At 45.3% G+C, this 22,085-nt stretch overlaps 1 protein-coding gene across 1 annotated transcript; it reads right to left on the bottom strand.

The window, feature by feature from the left end:
• Positions 1–258: 258 nt before the first annotated feature.
• Positions 259–15,894, bottom strand: PGLYRP3 (peptidoglycan recognition protein 3). Its single transcript, XM_061119888.1, is given in 9 exon segments — positions 259–929; positions 1,549–1,667; positions 8,665–8,863; positions 10,078–10,230; positions 11,394–11,512; positions 13,401–13,602; positions 14,268–14,337; positions 14,339–14,376; positions 15,792–15,894. Coding segments are annotated over 9 exon segments (1,134 nt in total). The 5' UTR covers positions 15,847–15,894; the 3' UTR covers positions 259–750.
• Between the last annotated feature and the right edge of the window lie 6,191 nt (positions 15,895–22,085).

Raw genomic sequence — 22,085 nt, 5'->3', positions numbered from 1 at the left:
CATGGGGATAATATACCTATGGCCGAACTGGCCTCCTGGACTGATAAACACCAGATTCCATACCAAGATTTCCCATCACCAAAAAGAATGTATTAATCCCCTATGTAGTCAATCACCTTTGTAATCTTTATGGCACTCATTGGTGTAGGCTACAATGCATAACCAGCTGACCCTTCTGATTGTGAATCATGGCTGTAACCTGATTGTATCTCCCTTTAAGACTTTCCAGGCTAGGTTTAAGGAATATGGGATTGTGGGTTTGAGCAGTACACTTAAGGTATATAAGGTTTTCACCAAAGTCAGTCAGAGTCCTTGGCTAAGAGGAGACTCTGCCTTGGGCCCGCCAGTGTAATAAACTGCACTCCACTATCTGCACTGTCATTCTGAGTGAGTTTGTTTCCCGGAGTGCATGGCTACAACAATGGCAGGGGAAGGCACACCAGGAGAGGGGTGTGTACAAAGGGACAAGGAGGCTCACCTGGGTGAGGAGGTGGGTGCTGGGGAGAGGAAGGTGAGGAGGGAAGGAGGCTGGGTGCAGACTCAGAGGGCTGGAATGCCCCACTGTGGGGTTTGATCGTATGGAACTGATCACACTAGTTAGGAAATGATCATACTAACCTGAAGCCGAAGAAACAGGATGGGGCTGGCAGGGAGGGGACACAGGTGTTGAGCCAGGATGGAAGGTGAAGAAGGGGAGACTCAGGAGCCACGGTTGGGGAAGGGGTGGTATTGGAAGGAATTTGGGTTCCCTTATTGTCTGAAGTGAGGCCAAGTCTTAATGATGTTGTACAGAGCCCGCCCAGGAGACAGAATGTTGGTCACATCGCTGTGCCCCACCAGCAGGTAGTTGGGGACCAGATGCCCCTTGACCACGGAACACTGGATCAGGTTCTGAGCTGCCTCCAGCGCTGCGGCATTTGGTGGTTTTTCTGCAAAACACATTTAGCCCAGCAATCACTAGGGTCTCAAGGTTACTTGCTTTGGGCAGGGACAAGCACCTAGCCCAGGCTCCCTCTGTCCCCATCACCACCATAGCCAACAAATTCCTGTAAGTTTCTTGGGAAAACAAGGTCATTGTGCTCCCTGATTCTGCCTTCTAGAAAGTTCAAAGCCTCTCTGAAAAATAACTGCAGCTCAACACACCACTTCTCAACAGTCACCACGGGGCAGACATGGCAGCACCAGACCATTCATTGCTTGTCCATAAGAGATAGTGATGCACCCCAGTGCAGTTGCCATGGTTACCAAGGAAGACGCTACATTTGCCAACAGTGCTATGAAAACACCAAAGTTTGCAAAAGACTTTTTTCTCTCTTGCTCCATGCTTGTGTTGGGCATGGCTCTAAAAACAGATAGAACTGGGTATTGGTACAGGTGAATTTGGAGGAAAGGTTCTGCCTGAGAGGGACTCCTGGGGACCTGCCTCTTGCTTTAAGCATCCCACTGACACTGTCAAGCACCACAATGCATCTTATCCCCATTGCTTCCCAGATATTTCACATAATACTTCATCATCCAGAGTCCCTCTGCCCCATGTTTACCCCTTACCTACAAAGTTGCCTATGAAGGCAATTCCTAGGCCAATATCGTTGTATCCGTATGTGTGAGAGCCTTGGGTATGCCAGCCAACTCCTTCATACACACCACCATCCTGGCCCACCAGGAAGCTAAAGTTAGGCAAAGGGAAAAGGAGAAAATTACTCTGGGGACAACTGGCTTCATTCACTCCTTGAATCATTAATTCATCCTTTCATCCACTTGCTATTATTATTACTACCATTACTATCACTCTTACCATATGTGCCAATGTGAACAGAGACAAAAAGGCAAAAAAAAAAAAAGAAATAGTCACTGAACCTAAGAAATGAAGACAGACAGTGACAAGCAATGATGACAGCAACATCAGTCCACTGCCACATGCTGACACTAGTAGTGAAAACTGATTTTTATTCTGATCCTGTTGGCCACTAATTTCTTGACGTGTTCTCCTCCCTGGTTCTCCTCCCCAGGACTCTGGTCTCACCCCTTCCCTCTTCTCACTCAACATATTCTCCCTGGACAACCATCCAGTCTTATAACTCCAATTGTTGTTGTTTTTTAGTTGCTTAAGTCATGTCCAACACTTTTTCCCTCTTTTGACTCATATCTGCTCATGGACTGTAGCCCCCCAGGCTCCTCTGTCCATGGGATTTGCCAGCCAAGAATACTGGAGTAGGTTTCTGTTTCCTTCTCCAGGGGATCTTCCCAACTCAGGGACTGAACCCACATCTCCTGTGTCTCCTGCTTGGCTGGCAGATTCTTTACCACTGAGCCAGCTGGGAAGCCATAGCTCAATTACAATCTCTAAAAGCCAACATGTCCAAACAAACCCATCTTCTTCCACAATTTCCTTAGCCAGAAAATTGGGCATCAGACTGAATGCCTCACTCTCGTTCTCCCAGCCCTATCCAATCGACATTCATGGCTTGTCAACCATTTCTCCTGTTTTAAATTTCTCCACTTACCTCTATGCCGACAGCTGCTATGCTGCTCCAGGTCACCATCACCTGCTGTCTGAATTACTGTAAAAGCTGTCTGCCCAGAGTTTTACCTCCTTCCAATCCATGCTTAAAACAGCCCCCAGAGTGGTTTTGCTAAATACAGATCCCATCATAGGGCATGGATTTTCCATTGCCTTTCAGATAGAGTCACCCTATCAGGACCAATGCCCAGGCCCCTGTGCTGTGGCTTCTGTCAGCCTTTCCAGCCTTCCCTCTCACCATTCCCCTCTTTGTCTATTTTAGGTAGGAGTTAAGCTTCTCTGTGGGCATCCCAGGTGGTGCTCATGGTAAAGAACATGCCCGTCAATGCAAGAGATATGAGAGACACGGGTTTGATCCATGGATCAGGAAGACCCCCTGGAGGAGGCCATGGCAACCCACTCCAGGATTCTTGCCTGGAGAATCCCAGGGACAGAGGAGCCTGGTGGGCTACAGTCCATAGAGTCGCAAAGAGTCGGACATGACTGGAGCAACTTAGCACGCAAGCTTCTTTCATTTGTGCTCTGTCTGGACTCCAGGTCCTTGTATGTGCTGCTCCTTCTTGCCTGGAACACTCCGCATCCTTCTTTGCCTGACTGACGTCCACTCCATATCCATGTCCCAGTGTGGATGCCTCTCCCTGCTGAAGCCCTGCTGTGATACCATTCAGTCCTCTGAAGTCTTGTTAGAGGTCCACCCTGGCACATTCTGTTACTCATCCATCCCAGTGCCAACACTCACAAACGTCATGACTGTTTACTATCCTCTCTCCTCCCCAAGGGAAGGAGCTAATTCATCTTGCTGAGCATCAAGCACGTAGCACGCATGCATGCTCAGTTGCTTCCATTGTGTCTGACTCTTTGCGAACCCATGGACTGTAGCCCACCAGTCTCCTCTATCCATGTTTTTTTTTTTCAGGCAGGAACTGGAGTGGGCTGCCATTTCCTTCTCCAGGGATTGCACCTGCATCTCCTTCATTTCAGGCTGGTTCTTTACCGCTGAGCCACCAGGGATACCCCAATAAATACTGGTGAAAAAGTAAGAAATGATGAATGAGAGGGCCCTTTGTCCATACCAAGCACAGTTGGTGCCAGAGTGGCAGATGCTGTATCCCGAGGCTGCAGTGGGAGTGAGCACCATAACAGGCCTCCAAAGTCAAAGGACAGAAATCAAGCCAGTCCCCAAAGAAAGAATGTGAAAGGAAACTAACATTCCCTCAGGTCCTGGCATTTTCCATTTGGAATTTCCACATTTAATTCTTTATTAACTAAGCTTAATAACCATAGCAAGGCTGTGGGAAATCCTGCATGTAAAATGCAGCCATAGTTTTCTCCTACTTACAGAGGCTGTTTTTAAAATGGGAGTTCAGAGGAGAAAGGCAGCCGGCCCAGAACGAGACATGTGCTTAGTCACTAAGGCATGTCCAACTCTTTGTGACTCCAAGGACAACAGCCTGCCAGGCTCCTCTGTCCATGGGGGATTCTCAGGCAAGAATATTGGAGTGGGTTGCCATGCCCTCCTCCAGGGGATCTTCCCAACCCAGGGATCGAAGCCAGTTCAGTTCAGTTCAGTTCAGTCGCTCAGTCATATCCGACTCTTTGTGACCCCATGAACTGCAGCATACTAGGCCTCCCTGTCCATCACCAACTCCCAGAGTCTACCCAAACCCATGTCCATCGAGTCGATGATGTCATCCAACCATCTCATCCTCTGTCATCCCCTTCTCCTCCTGCCCTCAATCTTTCCCAGCATCAGGGGCCTTTCCAACGAGTCAGCTCTTCACATCAGGTATCCAAAGCATTGGAGCTTCAGCTTCAACATCAGTCCTTCCAACGAACACCCAGGATTGATCTCCTTTAGGATGGACTGGTTGGATCTCCTTGCTGTCCAAGGGACTTTCAAGAGTCTTCTACAACACCACAGTTCCAAAGCATCAATTCTTCGGCGCTCAGCTTTCTCCACAGTCCAACTCTCACATCCATACATGACCACTGGAAAAACCATAGCCTTGACTAGACGGACCTTTGTTGGCAAAGTAATGTCTCTGCTTTTTAGTATGCTGTCTAGGTTGGTCATAACTTTCCTTCCAAGGAGTAAGCGTCTTTTAATTTCATGACTGCAGTCACCATCTGCAGTGATTTTGGAGGCCAGAAAAATAAAGTCAGCCACTGTTTCCACTGTTTCCCCATCTATCTGCCATGAAGTGATGGGACTGGATGCCATGATCTTAGTTTTAGTCTCCTTCATTGCAGGCGGGTTCTTTACCATCTGAGCCACCAGGACATATATAAAACAAACCCACCTGAGACTTCATAAAATTTGTTGTGATTAAGTCACAGCTTCCCTGTAGCTCAGTGGTAAAGAATCTACCTGCCAATGCAGGAGACACAGGTTTGACCCTGATTCGGGAAGATCTCACATGCTGTGGAGCAAATAAGCCCATGAGCCATAACCATGAACCTGTGCTCTAGAGCCCATGCTCCACAACAAGCGAAGCTACCACAAAGAGAAGCCTGCATCGCAACTAGAGAATAGGCACCCCCTGCTCCCCGCAACTAGAGCAAACCTGCACAGCAATGAAGACCCAGACCAGCCAGTAAATAAATAAATAAAAATTTTTTTAATTTATTCTTTTATAGGTTGTCACTGAATCACTTTGCTGTATACCTGAAACTAACACATTGTAAATCAACTAGATGTCAATAAAATTAAAATTAGTACTAATAATTAAAAGTTATCATTCTCTAACCCTAAATTTCTTCTATGAAAATTCCAAGGGAATGTCTAAGAAGCTTCCCACTGTTCTAGCTCACTTGGTATTATCAAATAGATAAGGTATTGTTGCCCTACTGCAGAAAGGAGGCAAAAGAAGTCCAGAGAAGTTAAAGTTTCCTGTGTCTATAAATGGAGTAAGCAATACCAGAGGTATTGCAGGATTCTAACATCAGAGAGAGCAAGTTTGGGGTTGGGCTCAAGGGCAGCACGGGGTGAACAGGGTCTGGGTTTCTGGCTGGTTGGAAGGGATTACATTTAAAAGGCATGGTCTGTTGACAGCCTCCCATAAGGGTCTCACACTCTTGGTTTATCACTATTGTTTTAACATCTTCCTTTCAGAGTCTTCCCAACCACTCATGGAGAACATGCCCAGGGGAGATAACTAAACCTTAGCTAGGCTCTGAAGAATGCTCAGTCCAGAATCCTGCACAAATAAAAAGATGATGTCTTATGTAAAGCACTTGGCACAAAGGAAGAGCTCGGTAAACACTGGCTCCCTCCCCAGGCCTTCCTTCCTATAGCCCTGAAGAAAAGGAGGCTCTTTCCCCTGAAATCAGGAACAAGACAAGGGTGCCCACTCTCACCACTACTATTCAACATAGTGTTGGAAGTTTTGGCCACAGCAATCAGAGCAGAAAAAGAAGTAAAAGGAATCCAGATAGGAAAAGAAGAAGTGAAACTCTCACTGTTTGCAGATGACATGATCCTCTACATAGAAAACCCTAAAGACTCTACCAGAAAATTACTAGAGCTAATCAATGAATATAGTAAAATTGCAGGATATAAAATTAACACACAAAAATCCCTTGCATTCCTATATACTAACAATGAAAAAACAGAAAGAGAAATTAAGGAAACAATACCATTCACCATTGCAACAAAAAGAATAAAATACTTAGGAGTATATCTACCTAAAGAAACAAAAGACCTATACATAGAAAACTATAAAACACTGATGAAAGAAATCAAAGAGGACACAAACAGATGGAGAAACATACCGTGTTCATGGATTGGAAGAATCAATATTGTCAAAATGGCTATTCTACCCAAAGCAATCTATAGATTCAGTGCAATCCCTATCAAGCTACCAACGGTATTTTTCACAAAACTAGACCAAAGAATTTCACAATTTGTATGGAAATACAAAAAACCTCAAATAGCCAAAGTAATCTTGAGAAAGAAGAATGGAACTGGAGGAATCAACCTGCCTGACTTCAGACTCTACTACAAAGCCACAGTCATCAAGACAGTATGGTACTGGCACAAATACAGACTGGTAAGTGCTACCATGGAGGTATATGAAGCCCTGAGGTAACATAGGTGAGGGATTGGGGCACTGAGAAAGTCAACCTAGAAGAATAGGAAGTAACTAGGTGAAGGATGAGAAGGGTTCATATGAAACCATATGGAATGTGTAGCATTTGACATGATTGGAGCAAAGAGTGTGAGTGGGATTATGTGAGATAGAGCAAGCAGGTGAAAGATGTGGGTGGCCTTATGAAAGAAGCTGAAGAATTGGGATTAAAGGAAGGGATAGCTCACAATAGAAGTCAAAACACACGTTTAAACTCTTGATAAATTAATATTTTTTGAGCACCAACAATGAGCTGGGCACTTGTACCTACATTATTTCATATCATATTTTCCTCTCTGTTTGAGTGCAGATAATCACTTTGGGGAAATTAAGTGCGGTTCTCTCACACCACATTCAGAATGCTTTTTGCTTTGTCTCACCCCCTGGCCACCAAGATACAAAACACGAGATTAACCAACATCCCTGCGCTATGAAGGTCAAATCTTAGAACAAGCCACTGTCAGAGCTGGAGGCACGCTGAGATAAAATCAACTGTGTTTTTTAAAGAACACACCTTGGATCATCTGAGTGTGAGAATTAATAAAGAAAAACTTAAATTAAAATAAAGTTATATTTTTGGGATTAATCCTTTGTCTGTTTCTTCATTTGCTATTATTTTCTCCCAATCTGAGGGCTGTCTTTTCACCTTACTTATAGTTTCCTTTGTAGTGCAAAAGCTTTTAAGTTTCATTAGGTCCCATTTGTTTAGTTTTGCTTTTATTTCCAATATTCTGGGAGGTGGGTCATAGAGGATCTTGCTGTGATTTATGTCAGAGAGTGTTTTGCCTATGTTCTCCTCTAGGAGTTTTATAGTTTCTGGTCTTACATTTAGATCTTTAATCCATTTTGAGTTTATTTTTGTGTATGGTGTTAGAAAGTGTTCTAGTTTCATTCTTTTACAAGTGGTTGACCAGTTTTCCCAGCACCACTTGCAAAACATACAAGCAACTCCTGAAGCTCAATTCCAGAAAAATAAATGACCCAATCAAAAAATGGGCCAAAGAACTAAACAGACATTTCTCCAAAGAAGACATACAGATGGCTAACAAACACATGAAAAGATGCTCAACATCGCTCATTATTAGAGAAATGCAAATCAAAACCACAATGAGGTACCATTACACGCTAGTCAGGATGGCTGCTATCCAAAAGTCTACAAGCAATAAATGCTGGAGAGGGTGTGGAGAAAAGGGAACCCTCTTACACTGTTGGTGGGAATGCAAACTAGTACAGCCGCTATGGAGAACAGTGTGGAGATTCCTTAAAAAACTGGAAATAGAACTGCCATATGACCCAGCAATCCCACTTCTGGGCATACACACTGAGGAAACCAGATCTGAAAGAGACACGTGCACCCCAATGTTCATCGCAGCACTGTTTATAATAGCCAGGACATGGAAGCAACCTAGATGCCCATCAGCAGATGAATGGATAAGGAAGCTGTGGTACATATACACCATGGAATATTACTCAGCCATTAAAAAGAACTCATTTGAATCAGTCCTAATGAGATGGATGAAACTGGAGCCCCTTATACAGAGTGAAGTAAGCCAGAAAGATAAAGAACATTACAGCATACTAACACATATATATGGAATTTAGAAAGATGGTAACGATAACCCTATATGCAAAACAGAAAAAGAGACACAGAAATACAGAACAGACTTTTGAACTCTGTGGGAGAAGGTGAGGGTGGGATATTTCAAAAGAACAGCATGTATACTATCTATGGTGAAACAGATCACCAGCCCAGGTGGGATGCACGAGACAAGTGCTCGGGCCTGGTGCACTGGGAAGACCCAGAGGAATCGGGTGGAGAGGGAGGTGGGAGGGGGGTTCAGGATGGGGAATACGTGTAAATCTATGGCTGATTCATATCAATGTATGACAAAACCCACTGAAATGTTGTGAAGTAATTAGCCTCCAACTAATTAAAAAAAAAAAAAAAAAGACAGAAAAAAAAATTAAAAAAAAAAAAAAGAAAAGGAGGCTCAAGTTTGCACCAGTCCCACTTACTGATATCCGATGTCACAGAAGTTCTGTGTGTCCATGTGATAAGATTGTATATCTCGGACACGGATCCGGCAGTCCATGGATATGTTGCAGGTTGCCCCAGCAGTGTGGATGATGACAACATATTTGGCTGGGAGACTCATTGTAGGGCAGTGTGTCTGCCTGGCTTCCCAAGCTGACCTTGTGATGATGTTGGGGCAAGCTGTGGACAGGGAAAAAACAGTGCGATGCAAATTCGCCTGTGCCCACATGGGGACAATCTCACAACTGCAGGCTGATGACTCCTCAGACTCCCCAACCTCTGGCAACCACTAACACATCCTAACGTGTGGGATTCTGTGGGTTTCTGGGAAAGTCTAGATAGGGATTGTCTGGGTCAGGCAGCTGGAGGTAAGGGGCAGACGCAAAAGTCAAGTTCTGATAACTATGGAATCAGTATGTGAGCAGAAGGGAAAAGACTACTGATACCTACATGCTTGAATATGCATTGCAAATAAATGCAGATGTGTGTACTTATATAACAAGACCAATGTGCAGAAATCAGCTGACTTTCTGAACTGAGCACATGCATATGGTAATTTGAAATCTCTAAAGAATTCTATACACGTAAAAGTGTTATTAATGAAGACAACACCAGTCTGAAAGCAAGATAAATTTTAAAGATTTGCAACTTAAAAAGCTTAATAAAAAACATTCCTGAGTCCTAGGCAACATCCACTCTAGCAGAGAGTGTTAAACTATTGAAAGCGCTTATAATTGTACTGGTTTTAGGTTGCTGCTTGTCTTTCCAAAATAATGCATGATTTTTATTATCCAACTTCTTGGACTGTTCAAACTCATGTCAGTGTAATCTGTGAACCCAAGTTTTTCTCAGTGTGCTGTGGTCATGTTGAAGGTTGGCTTGTTTTGCTTTTAGAAGGAGGTATGTGTGTGTGAGAGAGAGAGAGTATGAGACAGATATTGCGTGTGTATGTGTATTCACGTAATATACACAAATACATATATATTTTACCCCACCCCATTTCCATGCTTTATTCTTCTCCATAACCCTGATGTCATCTAAAATCATATATATTTTACTTATTGATTCATTTTCTATCTTTCACTACTTCAATGTAAAGTTTTATCTGTTTTGTTCACAGCTGCACCCTCAGTACCTAGAAGAGTGCCTGGTATTCAGTAAATATTTGCTGAGTGAAGACATGTGTACATATATATTTATGTCAAGAATGGTTCGATGGCTATATGGTTCCAGTGAAAAGGAGAGGCCAGGAAGGTGCCCTCTTAGAATTTTCCAGATCTCAGCAAGAGATGTTCTTGGTGTGAGAAACCAATGAATACCAATAAGAAAAGGCATTCCCTATTGTTGCTGGGTGGTAACTGGGAGGAGGATGTGGCAGGACGCAGAGGCTTTACCTTTCCTGGGCATCAGTGGCTGATGAGGGACCAGGCAGCTCTCTGCTTTCAAGAGAAGTGGCTGAATATACCTGGGTGATAGGTGACCCTTCTTTATGGCATAGAAGATCAGGTCCTCTGCGGCTGATAAGGCAGTGGGGCTTGGACTGCTGCCTGAGAGAGGATGACATGGAGCACAGAACTGTTAGCAAAAAGTTCCAACCTGGTCTAGATGTAGAGGGAGGATAAGTTGACCCCTTGAGCCTAAATAACTGATGGATGAGAAGAGAAGAAACTGGTCCAGTAGCCAGGACAGAGAGGCTAAGAGACAAAGAAGTACTTACACACAGCTCTTAGAAACCAAGTTGGTGACTTCTTCCAAGTGCTTTATTTATCCACTCCATCACTATGTGGAGTCACTCGGAGACAGTGAAAGCTACCTGTAGGAGGCCCACCTGACCACGTCAGGAATGCCTTAGTTTGGCGGAAAAGGTGACTATGTTTATTTAATAGCTTCCACAATCAGACAGGAGGCCAAGTGCTCTTCACATCCATTAACTTACGTAATCCTCATAGAAAACCTCTGAGATAAATACTATTACTAGCCCCACTTGGAAGATGAGGATCCAGGCAGGTGCCAGTTATTTGTTGTTGGCTTGTTTTTTTAATTTATTAGTTTTAATTGAAGGCTAATTACTTTACAATATTGTAGTGGTTTTTACCATACATTGACATGAATCAGCCATGGCCTACTCTGTGCTCTCCAGTGCTTTGCTGAGGACTAGAAACCTGCAGACTACATTTCCCAGACTTCCTTGCCTGCTGGCCACTGGTTGGGCTCTACCAATGGGAGACACTGGAGGAAGAGAAAAGCCATGTTTTTCTGCATCTGCCAGTTCCTAATTATCAACTTCAGAGCTTCCCTGATAGCTCAGTTGGTAAAGAATCTGCCTGCAATGCAGGAGACCCTGGCTCAATTCCTGGGTCAGGAAGATACCCTGGAGAAAGGAGAGACTACCCACTCCAGTATTCTGGCCTGGAGACAGAGTCGGACACGACTGAGCGACTTTCACTTTTTCCAGACTCTCAAAGTGATGGCAATAACTGTGAGCTCAAGCAGTATCAGTGTTGACTTCGGCGGTCTCACAGGAGTACAGACCAGAGAGGAGAAAGACAACTCCAAAAATGCCCCAACATAGAATCCAAGGGAGAAAAGAACTTCAAGAGAGACGCCATCATCAGAAAGAACAACATGATGTAGGCTGAAAAGACAAGAGTGAGTGACGGAAAACAGTGTAGACAACTCCTTGGTAGAGGGTCAGAGGGGTGACCATTACCTAGATTATTCCCAAAGAATGCGAGGCCCAGGGAGATGTTGTTATAGCCCTGGGTGTGCATGCCTTGGATGTTCCAGCCAACACCTTCATACACTCTGCCATCATTCCCAACCAGGAAGCTGCCAGATAAGGAAACATGATTAAATGGCAAATTTCTGTAACAGAAAACTTCTCACCCATCCTCAGAATGCAAAAAGTTCTAGAGGCTCATGAGTTACAATAACATAACAGTGAAAGGGAGTGGGATAATGCATTTCAGACTTCCAAGAGATACAGGAATATGTCTTTAATTTTCTTGTGACTTAGTTTACCTGTGTTTCCCAGAATCTCAATTTAAAAATACTCATTTGGTTCAAAGTAGAATTCCAATGTGTGACTCTCAAGAACCTGAGAACTTTAGTTCAAGGGCATGAGAATCCATTGGTCATGTTTTTAAATTATAGGACCAAGCACTTGTACATTGAAAACAGTTGATTAGAATTTAGGGATTCCTTTAAGTTAACATTTTCTTCAGTTTCTCCTTAGGAATCCCTAAGCTCTTATTTATCACAGAAATTTGGTTAGGATGTTCCTTCTCCCAGTTTAGTTTTTGAAGCCAAAGTATTTTTTTTTTCCTTCTACCTCCTCTTCTCTTTATAACTTTCTCATATTCCACATTCCAGTTACAGTCTTAAAACTTTATTTTCACAACTCTTACACATTCAGCTTTTAACAGGTCATGAATTTCCACAGCAAACTGAGCAGAGAAAGAACATTTCCCCAAAGTCGCCAAAGACCCGGAATGAAGTGGAACAGAAATCCTACCCTGCAGTGACATCGGCCTGAGGACCAGGTGGGGGCCTCACTGTGTCCACCGTGTCCCTGGCTTTGCCACAGTACTTTCAGGTACTGAGGTACTCTGTCCCTGCAGCCTTTGGTCAGTCCAAAGTGAACAGTCCCTGTGGCTACAGCAACCGCATCGTACAAACTAGAGACTGTTACCCTGTCACCCCAGAAACCTGACTGCAAGATGCAGTGGCTGAAGTAGGCAACCCAGCAGTGACAACGGCAGAGTGATGGGGCACTCATGGTAGGCTCAGCGGCTAAGCTGTAGGGAACATGGCACCCACAGAGGGCAGACGGGAAGACTCCCAACCCTGGCCCTCTGGGGCTCTGGTGACTCCAGTGGGGGCTTCCAGCTGCCCTTACTTATTTGCAGTCTCAATAAATCAAGCATAAGATGTGGGTTACCCTTCGCAAAGTGGATAATTCAGAAAGCATTTATACTTGTCCTTAGAATTCAGGCAGGAGAGCACCATTCCCTCTCTCTCTTCTTCTATAAAGAAAAAGGGGGAAAGAGGAGGCTGTGGGCATCCATTCCGCTGATAATCCTCAGAGAGCATACTCAGTGCACAACACAAGCCTCTCCTTGCCTCACATATTTACAGGTCCTCCTCCCCGCACCCCCAGTGGAACATCTCCTATGGGATCCCAGTCTCACTGTGAGGTGGCCCTTCAGGGTACTTAGTGGAAAAAGCCCTGTCTCTGAGCAGAAGTGGAACAAGGCAGGACTAGTAGGCAGCCTAGGAAGAGTTCTGAGTTCACACTCCTTCTCTAAGTGACTTTCAGCAAATTCTCTAACTTCTCCAGACCACAGCATCCTCACCTATGACACAGGGGTGGTAATATTTCTCCTGCCCATTCTTCAAGGTGGCAGGGAGAGCCTACTTGAGTAATAATTGTAAAGACTTTCGTAAATTGAAATGTTCTTCGAGCTTCAAGGGGGAGACTGTACTTATCACACAACCTCCCTCGCTTCTTTCCTGGAACCCTTAGAGGCCACGACCACATCTGAATATGTGGCTCACAATGGTCCACTTCATGACCCCTTTGGATTCTGTTTATATTAGCATTTTTTATTCATTAGAAAAGCAACATGAATGGGAGATTAAGAAATGCAGAGAAGGGGGAGACCCCCTCCAAAGGAGAACTCAAACATGGGCTCCAGGGACCCCACCAGCCTCTTACTTGTAGGCCACATCACACCAGCCTTTGGTGTAGACGGAACGGGACTGCAGGCCCCTCAGCTTTTGACTGCACGCGTTCTGCTCCTCGCATTCCATCCCCGTGATCTGGTCCGTGATGACATAGGCCACAGGCCGGGTCAGCTGGGCCCTGCAGGTCAGGGATCTCGCTCCCCACTCCTTGCGGGAGACAATGGTGGGCACACCTGGGGGGAGGGGAGAGAGGAAATAGGCTGGTATGCTGAGGCCCTGCCAGCCCTCCATAGGCTGTCCAGGCCATCCTGAATCCTCTGTGATGGGAGAGGCCCCAGAAGGAGGCCGGCACCACCACAGCCTCCCCTTCCCTTCTCCATCTCTTGTCTGAAAGTGAAAGTAAAAGTGTTAGTTACTCAGTCCTGTCCAACTCTTTGCGACCCCATGGACTGTAGACCACCAGGCTCCTCAGGAAAGTTCTGTCACTCTCCTGAAACCAGCAGCTCCCCAGCCAGAGCCCACAGGAAGCCCCATGAACACTGGGGTGGGGGATTCCCTCTTTCAGATGAACATGCACTGTGGGCTAGGCTGTGAGAGCCCCACCCAGGACCCCAGGACCCCCGAGGGCTCCCTCATTATCCTTACTTGGGAGCTCCCGGGAACTGCCTGAGTGAAGTGGTATCTCTACCCTGAGAGCTAGAGACTGGGATCCTTGTCTTTTTTCCCTGGGTTTCCTCTTCCTTCTGGAACCCACCTTTGCCTAAGGACTCAGGACAACCCATGGGAGGAGCTGTGGTTCTACCCTACCCCCTCCACCCCGCCTAGCCATAGTGGTGTTCTAAGAAACACTTCTGTCTCCCTAAAAAGCCCCAGGCAGCACCCCCACTAAATGCCTCACCATTGCGACCTGTGTGAATGAGTTGTGAGATGCCAACAAACAGGTCCAGAAGCTCCTGTAACAGCCCCCTGGGCTTGGGTCTCATTCCAGGACAACTCCAGGGAATCCCCTGCAAAGGAACACTGCATCTGCTGCTGGTCCTTGGAAAATACCTGGACCAGCTCAGAGGCACCGGTTCCATGTTCCTCCTACGACCCCACAGCCCCAGCCTCTGGGTCTCCCCAGATAACTTCCCACCTGACCCACCTGCCTTCCTCTAGGAAACAAGAAAGAGGAAAACCACAGATGCATCTGGCCTCACCTTGCCTCTGCCTCTCACATCTGCCCCAGTGAGGCCTTTGCCCCTCCCACCCTCCCCAGCCTCCCCAAGCCTCCCTTCATTTCAGGTTCGATGCAGTCTCTCTTGTCTCCTCAGCTGGGCAGCTCATTCCCAGTTCACCTGGATATGTATTAATAGATCAGAGGGTCACATACCAAGATGGTCATCATGTTAACATGTATTCATATGTTAAGCACCTAGTGATCCAGGCAAGGTTCTTGAAATACAGAAATTTACAGATCGTTGTGACTACCCTTCCAACTTGATTTTTTTTTAAAGATAGGATTAATGGAGGATTAATCACCACAAATGGGCTTCCCAGATGGCTCAGTGAGTAAAGAATTCTCCTGCAATGCAGGAGCCTCAGGTTCGATCCCTGGGTCCAGAAGATCCCTGGAGGAGGGCATGACAACCCTCTCCAGTATTCTTGCCTGGAGAATCCCATGGACAGAGGATCCTGGCAGGCTACAGTCCATGAGGCAGCAAAGAGTCAGAGCACAACTGATGCGACTAAGCACACAGACACAAAATCATCACAAATATGCCTCATTCTCCTCTGTCTGTTCAGTACCAGAGGTCATGGGGGCAATGTCACTGGAACAACCATGTCGCCCACAGACCAGCTCTGTAGTTAACAAAGCATTTTCTAGGGCACTATCACATTTGTGGCTTAAAACAACTTTGTGAAATAAACAAAGCAAATTAACTACTCCCTCTATACAAATGAGAAACTGAGGCTTGGAAGAGGTTATTTGTCTAAAATGATATGGGTTTTAAGCTGTGGACTTGGATTCCAAGCCAGGCTGTCTGACCCCAGCCCCACGTTCATAACCACTAGACTCTGCATCCGCCCCCAAATTGTCAGATGACCTAGAGCAAGTCACTGCCACAATGGGGCCTGTTTCTCTGTCTACAAGACTAAGTTGTTAAGGGTCTCCATCATGGTTCTGAGGTTCTGTCCTTCTGTGAAATTATCAGGAGCAAATGCCTGACCATGACATTGACACCAAACTGTACGGGGCAGGCTTGGAGAGGCTGCTGAGGACTGGAGCCCGTCTCAGCTGGGGAGGGGGCACCTGAGCTGGACTCCGATAGGGAACATAGCTGATGGGTAGGGATGAGGATCCCGGAAAGGATAATTTACAAACAAAACCAGGCTGGGGCTGATGCCAAAAGCACTTGTGACCTAGTAAAAGAAAACTCACCCCAGGCCGCGAGATCCAAAGCAGACAAGACAAGAAACCATAGCAGCATCCTCATGTGGTCTTAGGTCACCAGCAGGGAGAGTATGGATCACAGCCCTGGGGGAGACACTGATAATTAGACCAATCATCCTCACCCTTCAAACAGAGCACCTACCAATTGCATGGCCCCTGTCTGCCTCCTTGCCAAACTGCGGACCTCCTGAGGGCCAGCACCCGATGAGGCTTCTCAAGGTCCTCAAGACAAGGTTGACCCTTAGCAGATGCTCAATAAAGGTGAGCTAACACCTCTGTCTAGCCACCAGCCTACTATGACCCTGAGAATTCATGGACCCTCCTCGGAGCCCAGTGCCTCATCTACAGATTTCCAGCACAGATAATTTCTAAAACTCTTGAGTAACTATTTGAATAAACTCTGTGTGGATGTTTTTACATCTTAGTGGTGCTATTTTATATTTAATTCTTATAAAATCCCCGTAAGATATTTGTAATCGTATTTTTTTATTTTTATCTTTTTAATTATGAAAGTATGTTAACAGATTTACAGGAGGCTTGGAAAACACAGAACAAAGTTACATATAGTTCCACTATAGATTAAATTATTTTTTAAGTAAATAAATTAAGACTTTTAGTTGAAGTTTCAATATCAAACTCTCAAAAATTAACAGAATGAATATACAGAGACATAGAAGGCTACAGTAGACCTGAAAAGCACTGTGAATCAATTGAACAAAATTGAAATTTATACAATTTTCACACAACAGTAGGACACAAATTATATTCAAGTTCTCTTAGACTGTAAGCTAGGAGACATACCCAGGGACATAAAGAAGGTGCCAAATTTTCATGGTCTTGAAATCACATGGAGTCTGTTCTCTCATCACTGTGAGATTATCATAATCTCATTTTTATATGTGAGAACCCTGAGGCTCAGAAGAAGCAAACTACAGTAGAGGCAGGGGTGGGCATCATTCGCAAAGATTCCTGACAGATGCTCACCTAACTTCTTCTCAAGTGAGAATGGTGCTAATAGCAGTATTTACCAATTACTGATCACATCCTATATTGCAAGTATTTGCTGAGGTAGCGGTGGTAGTTTAATCACTAATTCATGTCCATCTCATGACCCCATGGACTGTACAGCCCACCAGGCTCCTCTGTCCATGGGATTTTCCAGGCAGGAATATGGAGTGGGTTTCCATTTCCTTCTCCAGGAGGACTTCACAGTTATTAATTAAGTATTTTTACAATGACCTATGAGACCTGTACTTATCATCAGGAAACTGGACTTCAGAGAGGTTAAGTCACTAACCCAAAGTTACCCAGTTAGAAAGGGCAGATCTGTCTGACTTGAAAGCCTCTGCCTGGAACTTCTCCACAATCTGCTTGAGTTTCTGATGATGGAGATTCACAACAAGGGCCCAAGAGGTTAACCTCCAGAATTATTATGTCCTTTCCATTGCAGAAATATTTTCTGCTGTGTCAGGCAGAAATGAACTGCTTACTTCAACTCAATCCAAATGAAATATCAACTCCCTGAGATGTCAACCAAAACAGCAACTGTTCTCCCAAATTATCCTACTAAGAAACTGTAGAGGAAGGTTTGAGATCAAATGGGGTAGATGACTGCCCTCAAGAGATTTTATGTTATCATCAGTAGTTCTCAGATGGAAAATGTTTAGAACCCCAGTTTAAAATGAGCATACAAGAGCTTCCTGGATCAGTACAAGCAACCTCTCGGCCATTCAACACCCAGGAATCCATTCATTCAAGAAAACTGTGTCCTGATGACAAATGAGTCCTCCACAAAGGAAGGCAGTCACCTAATGTGGAAAAGTGTTGAGCTTCCCTCTTCGGTCAAACAAGAGGCAAGGATTCACTTGCCCAAAATGGAAGCCCCGTAGGCTGGTCTCCCAGGAAAGAAGCTGGCGTCTTGCAAAATTACCTAGAAACCAGCAATCAGTTCTGGTCAACAGGAGGTCTAGACTCTGGTCACTTGATCATGGTGCTTCCCCAACCATGAATGATAAAGTAGCAAATGCTGTCCCGAGCTTGTCACATTACACAGCCAAAGTAGAGAAGCTTGAGCCCAACCCCTGATCATGTCAAGGCAGGAATTTCTGGTGTCTCCCACCCCTACCTCTAACTGCAAACACTTAGCCAGCAGGACAGGCTGCAGCCACAATTCGCCCACCATGGCTCATATTGCTATGTAGTCTCTGTACTTAAAATGAAGATGAAATATTAGAACAGGAGACAAGTGAGATATAATAGACAAAGATTCCAGGCTAGTCAGAAAGGAAAGAAATTGGGTAGAGGTGATCCCAGGACCCACAGCCTTGGCAAGAAAGATCCAGGCATGGTGGAACCAAACCCATTTAGAACAATTTAAGTAGAGAGTTTTCTTATTTGGAGGAAGAATTCAAGAGTGGAGATCAGGGGAACTTCCTCCACCATGTTAACTTTGTAACCTGATAGAGTCCAATCCCTCCAATGATAGAGGGGGTTCTCAAGAAGACACGCGCGCACACACACACACACACACACACACACACACTCACACACACACACACTCACACACACACACACACTCACACACACACACTCACACACACACACACACACTCACACACACTCACACACACGCACACTCACACACACACACACACACTCACACACACACACACACACACACTCACACACACACACACACTCACACACACACACACACTCACACACACACACACACACACACACACTCACTCACACACACTCACACACACACGCACACTCACACACACACACACACTCACACACTCACACACACACACACACACACACACACACACACTCACACACACACACACACTCAGAAATACCTGTGGGTCCCTTGCTCTCCCAGCTCCACAGGTCAGGCTGCAGCCGGCTCACCCCTCATTGGCTGGCAGGGCCTCCTTTCAGGCTGGCCTCTGGCCCTGCCCTCCGCCTCAGCCTTCACCCTCCCAGGCACTAGAGGGCACTCTCTCCCCGCGAATGGAGAATGGGCCCTAGCTTTCCAGAGAGAAGAGAAAGGCCAGGAGCCCAAACAAAAGGAAGAGAGGGGGAGGAAGAGGGGGGCCAGGTTCTGCTCAGTCCACAGTCCACAGCACCGAGAGGGAATCAGTGAGACCAGACAGGTGCTGACAGCAGGGGACCCGCCCTGTGAATAATCCCAGGTACCTCCTCCCTGGGAAAGGGTGCGGCTGCCCAAGGTTCCCCAGCTGCTTCCTCAGCCCCAGCCTCCAGGAAGCCCTGCCAAATGGCTATGCCTCGCACTGGCTAGATGTGTGGAATCCAGAGAGGAAGAAGACAGGGTCCCCACCCTCAAGGAGCTCAAAGTCAGAAGTGGGAGCCTAGGCCAGCACACCAACAACCACCCTACAAAGCAGAAGCTGCACCTGACTGCTTGGAGACGTGCTTTATTGGGCTTGCATATTATGTTTAGTTTTGCATTTCAATTAAGATAGACACTATTACTTTAAAACCTAGAGATTTAAAATAAAATATTGAGGTATATAGGAGTCTTAATTCGGGGTGCCATAAAATACCCTAGACTGAATGACTTAGACAGAAATTGATTTTCTCACAATTCTGGAGGCTAGAGTCCACAATCAAGGCCCCAGCATGGTCAGTTTTGGGTAAGGACTGTCTTCCTGGCTTGGAGCTGTTAGGGGGAAAACTGGTTGAAACTACCCACCCTAGCCATTTGCATGAGTTATTTTATAACAGGAGGTCCTGGTAAGAAACACAGAACTAACAAGTCCTCACCAACCAGAAGAATTTGGGAAAGGTCAAAAAGAGATGCCATGTGTCCTACCAACCTCCAGAATCCTACTTGCTAGAATCCATCTTGGCTGAGCAATGTGTGAGCCACCAGGAAGGACCCTGAGTCAGAATAATTGGCCAGAGACAACCTGGAAACTAATCCCATCATCTTAAAACCCGAGACTGTGAGCCACATGGCAGAGGGTCCTCCTGGCTTCCCTTACCCTCCCACTCTCTGCCCAGGCGCCCCTTCCCAATAGTCTTTTGCTTTGTCAGCACATGTGTCTCTTTGGACAATTCATTTCCAACTGTTAGACAAGAGAACCCTCTCAGGCTCTGGGGTCTTCTCACTGTGTCCTGACCTAGTGAGGGGAAAGAGAGAGAGAGAAAGCTCTCTGATATCTTTTCTTATAAGGACCCTAATCTCTTCATGAGGGCCCCACCCCCATGATCTCATCTAGCTCTGATTACCTTCCAAAGGTCCAGTCTCCAAATACCATCACCTTGGAAGTTAAAGCTTCAACACATGAATTTTCAGGGAGACACAATTCAATCTATTTTGTTGTTCAATTGCTCAGTCATGTCTGACTCTTTGTGACCCCATGGACTGCAGCACTCCAGGCTTCCCTGTCCTTCACCATCTCCTGGAGCTTGCTCAAACTCACATCCATTGAGTCAGTAATGCCATACAACCATCTTATCCTCTGTCATCCCCTTCTCCTCCTGCCTTCAATCTTTCCCAGCATCAGGGTCTTTTTCAGTGAGTCAGTTCTTCACATCAGGTGGCCAAAGTATTGGCGTTTCAGCTTCAGCATCAGGCCTTCCAATGAACATTCAGGACTGATTTCTTTTAGGATGGACTGGTTGGATCTCCTTGCAGTCCAAGGGACTCTCAAGAGTCTTCTCCAACATCACAGTTCAAAAGCACCATTTCTTTGGCTTTCAGCCTTCCTTAGAGTCCAGCTGTCACATCCATACAAACTACTAGAAAAACCAATCTATAGCAAAATTCAATCTGTAGTAACTGGAATATGAGATCCTTCTCACAATCCAGAAATTGAGAACATTTATACATTGATTTGTGAAACAAATATTGAGCTACCAGGGTGACCCAGTGCTCCTGACACCATATTAGGAACTGGGGATATTCCAGGGAGAAAGTCACACCCTGTGTCTACCCCATGAGGTCTGCATACTAGTGGGAAAGAGAGGTGCAAAGCAATCAAATGAACACAACATCTCTAATGATGATGGTGCTGTGTGGAAAAGAGCAGGGCACCGAGCACATTTGTGAGAAAGTGATGCTGGAATTGGGACATAAAAGATGAACAGATGTTTCCCAAGAAGTAGAGGGGAAGAGTGAATGCATATGAGAAGACCCTGAGGTTCACAGCTCCATGACTCTTAGAGCACAAACCACCTCCCTCCAGCCCTCTGCTTCTCGCAAGGAAGGATCTCTCCTGCCTGGATATCTCCTCTTGAGGAAGGGAGGAACTTGGTGAATCTGTATGTCAGTTCCCTGGTAAGTTCTCCTCACTCCAGAGCACCTACAGATGAAACAACCATGTACTATATGAAAACAAGAGGTTCACCTTTACTCTAAACACCCTAAAGATATTTGGACATTTGATTCTTTATCTTATTACATCCACAGTGTTCTAAGTTCTTACTTGCAATGTAAGTTCCCATCCCTTCTCAACTAGCCTAGCCCAAGGTATTCCAGTATCATCATTATTTGATGCGAAAGTAAAAAGAGAAGGTATAAATTTGGCCTCACAGTAACTAAGATCTAAGCCGAGCTTCCCCAACATTTCTGTGGGGATAGGCATACTCTGAACTGTCCATAGATCACATATGTATCTTGTATATTTCCTATCCCAGACTTGGAATCAATTATTTCTCCAAGAACCTCTGTCCTCCCATCGCAAGTAACAATCACCCAACAGTATCCTTTAAAAATGTCATGTTATAAGGGTAACCCTAAATGAAACGCACGTGGCTCAGTAACTAGTTAGTGTCTGACATGACTTTGAGGGCCTTTTCACCAACCACCAGGAAATTTACACTTGACGTGTGAACATTGGTGAAGTTTGGTGAAGTTTCTCTACCATTTGGTTATTCACTTATGTTCCTTGTATAGGAAGAGCAGAATAGGTGCTTTTTCTTTCCCCTTTTTACAGGTTTTCAAATAAATAAGTGGATTCAGGTATTCCAAAGGTGATCAGTTAGGCATTTTGTATCATTATGAACTTATGAATTTAAATTTAATGAGCTCAAACCATAGAAATTACTGTTGCTGTCAATGCTCAGCTTGTCCCATAGGGTAGACAGTAGACACTGGAATTCTCCCATTGGGCAGCAGTCTCCCAAGACCTTTTGACCCAAACTGAGAAAATGTTTTTTGGCTTCATTGTTATCTGATATGAGAAAATGTTTCACATTTATCTTGCACATTTTCTATCCCCAGACACAAAATCAGTTGTTTCTCCAAGA

The sequence above is a fragment of the Dama dama genome, chromosome 20, assembly GCF_033118175.1.
Source record: "Dama dama isolate Ldn47 chromosome 20, ASM3311817v1, whole genome shotgun sequence".
Taxonomy (NCBI): Eukaryota; Metazoa; Chordata; class Mammalia; order Artiodactyla; family Cervidae; genus Dama; species Dama dama.
This window is presented reverse-complemented; position numbering and strand designations above follow the sequence as displayed.